Source organism: Chrysochloris asiatica, unplaced genomic scaffold (assembly GCF_000296735.1).
Source record: "Chrysochloris asiatica unplaced genomic scaffold, ChrAsi1.0 scaffold00107, whole genome shotgun sequence".
Lineage (NCBI taxonomy): Eukaryota > Metazoa > Chordata > Mammalia > Afrosoricida > Chrysochloridae > Chrysochloris > Chrysochloris asiatica.
Window position 1 is genome coordinate 9,684,064 of NW_006408625.1, and position 5,497 is coordinate 9,689,560.

At 40.0% G+C, this 5,497-nt stretch overlaps 1 protein-coding gene across 1 annotated transcript in view; it reads right to left on the reverse strand.

Annotated features, from left to right (window-relative positions):
* LOC102842756 (sperm acrosomal protein FSA-ACR.1-like) overlaps positions 1-5,238 on the reverse strand; it is a 5,920-nt gene extending 682 nt beyond the window's left edge. Inside the window, exons 1-3 of the mRNA XM_006867666.1 lie at positions 5,196-5,238; positions 3,630-4,145; positions 1,493-1,642 (exon numbers count right to left, since the gene is read on the reverse strand). Coding sequence (XP_006867728.1) covers positions 1,493-1,642; positions 3,630-4,145; positions 5,196-5,238 — 709 coding nt within the window. The remainder of the gene's footprint in view (positions 1-1,492; positions 1,643-3,629; positions 4,146-5,195) is intronic.
* Positions 5,239-5,497: the final 259 nt, after the last annotated feature.

Consider the following 5,497-nt stretch of genomic DNA (forward strand, 5'->3'; position numbering starts at 1 on the left):
GTTAAGTGGGTGAAGGTTCATTCATCTCTATGCAGATATGCGAAGAACATCTAGAATTTACTATGCTCAAATGTAAGTCTCCCTAAATCTCATTTTCCTGAGCTTCTTAAAAATATTTTTCTGTACGGCTTTCTCAAAATCTGTCATCTCTGATTCGTCCTTTTGCCCTTTTCATCCAAGTGGTTGTGAAGACCTGTCAATTCTACTCTTACTATCTGTGTTGTTCCTAACAGCCTATTTCATTTCATCAAACATTTAAAGGACCCCTACTCCTTGTGCTGGTGTGGCGCTGTGGGCTAATGCGTCAGACTGCAAAGTCGTTTGAACTGCAAGGTCAGTGGTTCAAGCTCACCAGCTGCTCCTTGGAAGCCCTATACAGGGCTGTTAAGGGTTGGAATCGACTCAACGGCACTTAAGAACAGCAACTCCTTGTGTGGCACTGTAGGATAAGCATTGGACTGTGAACCACAAGGTTGGAACTTCAAACCCACCAGTCGCTCCTTGGAAATCCTATACAGGGTCGCTATGCATTGGAATCGACTTGATGGCACTTAACAACAATTATTTAAAGGATTCTGACAACTGCATTCATCAACAACTATGCAAAGAACTATACTGGACACTGGAGAATACAAAGATTAGCAACATCAAGGTCTTTGATCTTAAGAGTTGGTGAAAATAAAAACAATAAGCATAAAAATAAGTTATTACATGAGATGAAATGGAAAAGCCTTGCTTATGCTACATTAGTAAATTAAAAAGTGATTAATTTTGATATTTTGACTGTTGGAGCACAGAAGCAGAGAAAGTCTTAGGAAAGAAATAGCATTGAATTGTGAAGAATGGATAGAATTTTGATAGGTACTGAAGGGAGGGGAGATCGTTCCAAGCTGAAACATAGCATGAGAAAATGCATGGAAATATGAAATGATGTTCAGAAAATGAAGTAAGAAGCTGGAGTAAATGTAAGGAGGGATACAAAGTACAGTTGGCCCTTTGTACTTGAGGGCTCTGTATCCATAGATTGAACCAATTGCATGTTGAAAATATATGGGGTAAAACAAGTGGTCCAAGCAGTCATTCAAAGGCTAAGAGTGAGTACAAATGAAAGAACGTGGAGGAAGATGTATAAGTCTCATCTGTGTGTCAAACTTATTTCTTCATTTTAAGCTTCACAAATTGTAGAGCCTACTTACCTTCCCCAATTCAGCCTCAAGGGTTTCATTGTCCCATCACCCATTCTCACCCTGTGAACTACATGGCTACTAGCATAACTGAAAATAGAATAGCCAGCCTGCTGCTTTTTAAGAAGTCTTAGGTCTGAAAAGGGTTTCTTCTACTAGTGACTGGGATTCTTTATTTGTTGAGAGAATAAAATTCTCAATTTCCAAGGTCCTGGTGAATCACAGTTTGATCTCTCACCAAGCCCCTACCATCCTTCTGCCTCAATAAGTATTCTCTGGCAAAGCCTGTATCATGAAGTCCCACGTACCTTCAAAGATCTTCTTTAACATGCACTGCTGGGAATTCTGAGTGGAACAAACTCCTTCCCCACGAAGACATTTTCCTTGATCATTCATATAAGAGCATGTGTGACAATTTAATCCTGTGCCTGAAAGTTTTAAGATAAACCTGATGAATTCTCTCATGAATCAGGTGTGTAGCCTTGAATCCTATATCAAGGGAGGGATGATGGGCAAAATAAGTAGCCAGGCTACAACACATTCATCTCTGTTCTTGTTGGGGATCTGAGTGCCCTATGTCTGATAGAGCATAGTCTCTTTTCTGTTATAGAGGAAATTAATATTGCTTCATCTGTGACCATTAATGATGAGTCCCCAAGTTTATCTAATACTTTTATTCCAGTCCATGGTCTCCTGGGCCTTTATAAATGTGAAGGAACAAAGTAGAATTTGCCATGAAACTGACTCCTATCCATACTCCCCATTATATTCTCACCTGCAAGGCCACAAAACTTTGGAGTCAAATTTGATTATTGTTAGAAGTCTATAATGTTGCAAAGCATAGAGAAAGTCCGCAAAGTGTAGAGAGTACAAAATTCTCCATTTTCAAATAAAGTTAATTTGTCACAAAAGGACATTCCCTTTGAATTGCTTCCTTATTGTCTCATTGGTCACCTAGTTCAGGAACCACAAAGAAGTGAAAAGAGTACAGGCTGTGGTATTGACAGACGGGTTTGAATCCAAGGTTTGCCACTATGTGTGTGACTTGGACATACTACTTCTCTCATTTTAAAATTTAGGACAATAATACTTAGGTTGTTGTTGTGATGTGCCATGGAGACGGTTCCGACTCATAGCGACCCTGTACAGGGTTTCCGAGGCTGTAAATCTTTACGGGAGCAGAAATCCTCATCTTTCTCCTGCGGAACAGCTGGTTGTTTTGAACTGCTGACCGTGAGGTTAGCAGCCCGATTCATAACCACTACATAGTGGTATGAAATCTAGTCCTGGTGTGGTGCTGTGGGTTAATGTGCTGGACTGCAAGCTTTGTTTGAACCGCAAAGTCGGCAGTTCAAGCTCACCAGCCACTTCTCAGAAACCCTATACAGGGTCTCTATGAGTCAGAACTGACTCGATGGCTTTTAGCAACAACAACAGTGGCATGGAATATATGTATGTCATAATCATTTAAGGCATCCAACTTTGTTTTGTTTATGTTCCTTGAACAACCCCATTTTAGTAAGAGACCCCAAATTGTAGTTGTCTTGGGAGCTTACTTCTGGATCTAACAGGCAAAAATGTCTGCATGCTTTACTCTGTGTTAAAAAACAAACCATGAACTGCTGTGCTAGACATCTCTTTATGGGGCTTGCAAAGCTATAGCATTCTAACAGAGTTTTATCATGAAGCTTTATCATAAAGGTATCAAAACTTTATGATAAACCTTTATCATAAAATTTTGATACCTTTTTGATATCATGAAGTTTTATCATAAAAAGGTTAGTCTTCAACATTCTGTACTTTCATGAGATAGATGCTTTTAGGGGAGTCATGCGCATTTTGTGTTTGTTAATTCTTATAGAGTTGGAGGGGCTGCTGACATTTTATATTTGTATTATTTTTCTTAAGTCTCCAAATGATTTAAGCTTTAAGACTCTATAAAACATGGATCCTGCCTCCTGGTATTATTGTAATCTGCTCTCCATGTAGAGAGCTAGGAGAGTGTTTGGCAGAGCTGTGTGTGGTATCCTCTATGCTCCTTCCCTAAAATTCAGGGCTCTGAGCAGGTTTATTCTGATTGAATTCCTGCTGAATTTGTATTCTATCCCAGATCTACTGAATCAGAATCTGTATTTTAACAAGATCCTCAAATGAGTCTTATAGATCCTCAGGTGACTTTTATGTATATATAGGGGTCACGGGAATCTTGTTAAAATATAGATTCTGATTAACTATATCTAATGTGGAAATGCAAATTTCAGAAAGATGTCAAACCAGAAGGAACCAGTTAAAAGCTCTGCTAAAATATTTGACATGTTCCTCACTCCTCACTTGAAGGCAAGAATTGGAAACCATCCAAATGTGACTCACCTGAAGATGGTGTGATTGAAGATAATGTGCCTAAAGGTGGTTCATTTGAAGGCTTTTCGCTGGAAGACTGTTCACCGGAAGATGGTTCACTAGAAGGCTGTTCACTAGACTTATCACCTGAAGGCTTTTCACCTGAAGGTTTTTCAACTGAAGACTGTTCACCCGAAGGTTGTTCACCTGAAGCCTTTTCACCAGAAGGTTTTTCACCCGAAGCCTGTTCAGCTGAAGGTTTTTCTCCCAAAGCCTGTTCGCCAGAAGGCTTTTCGCCAGAAGCCTTTTCACTCAAAGACTTTTCACTTGATACCTGTTCACCTGAAGCCTTTTCTCCAGAAGCTTTTTCATTGGGAGATTTTTCACTTGAAGGCTTTTCACTGGAAGATTGTTCAGCCAAAAGCTGTTCACCAGAACCTTGCTCACCTGAAAAGTTCTCACCAGAAGAGTGCTCACTGGAAGAGTGTTCCCCTGAAGTGGACTCGTATAAAGCCTCCGCATCTGATGGGTTTGCAAGTGAAAAGTACTCACCTGAAAGTTGGTGAATTGAGCCTTGATGATCAATAGAGCCAAGAAGCTCATCAGGCTGACCTGATGCTCCTAGGATAGTGAAGGAACCGACAAGAAATGGTGAAAGAGAGAGAAAGTCAGTGGCCAACACTAATCTCTTATGAAGTGAGCTAATGTGGGATTCCTAGGTTCCCTGTGGGTCTACATATTGCAGATACTTTCTAAAAGACCAGGGTTAGACTAAGGAAAAGATTTTAAGATTTTTTTTTTTTATTTGATCCAGAAATATCTGCCTGATTCTTCAGTAGTTAACATTTTAATAAAAAGATTTTTTTTTTAATAGAAAGGAAGTTTAAGAAAGTATGCTAGTCTTTTTCTCTGTCATTCTTAAAGATTTGACTCACTGCTTTACCGTGTGACTGGCACATATGAGGGGGCTTCAAAAAGTTCAAGGAAAAATTTAATGAAAAAATAATAGAATTTTTCCATGAACTTTTAAAAGCCCTCTTGTACTACCATCTGATGGCTATGCATCTATATTTGTGGGTCAACCTGTGAGAGTCAAACATGAAAGAAACAAAACATTTCGGAGCCCATTGCAAAATCAAAGATGTCATCTGACACATATCTCAGAGCTCATGGTCTCTCTTTTCTCCTGTAGGAGGCAGGAGAGAACATAGCCTACAAGGATGGGGGATCCTAAAAGGAGATACAGAGTAAAATGGCTAGAACACAGCCATGAAGGAGAGTCTTAACATGTCTCTGGTTCATGGCCCTACTGTGTTCTGTGGGCACAGTCTCATCACCTTATATCTTTCCTTGGCACATTAACTACACGAGGGTCCCTTACACTCAGCTGGTTGGAACAAACCCTCATTGGACTTCCAGAGAACTCATGAACTTTAATTAGACACAAATGTTAAGTGACTTAAAGAACTGTCCCAGACTAATCAGCCCCTGTAAAATCACAATTAAGAAGAATTAGTTGGTTCAGGAGCTCTCAGAGGTGGGCTTACTTAGCTATTCTTGATTTGGACTCAAATTAATTTGGGTAACTAAGAAACTGGTACTTCTCTAAAAGCTGAAACAATTTAAATAGGTCCCTTATATATTCACTCAGAACAAGGGTAGAGGACTTACCTCTGGCAGAGCCAAGCAGGTAAATTAGTAAGAGAAACTTCATCTAGATTTGGGGAAAGCGGGAGCCCCGATGTTGGGCACCCAAGAACCCTGAACAAAACTGTGAGCAGAAGCTCCCAGTGCTGAATCAGAGCTTCTGGGAATTCTAGAGTCACAGAGTCATACCACTTTCATCACAATGGGTTGTGCTCTGAGGTTCTCAGGCAGTCTGTTCAGGCAGCTTAGCCCTCTAACAACCCATGGTATATCCCACCAGGGAAGGCTGCTAAATGTTTGCTATGTGATGTGTTAGGCTATTTTCC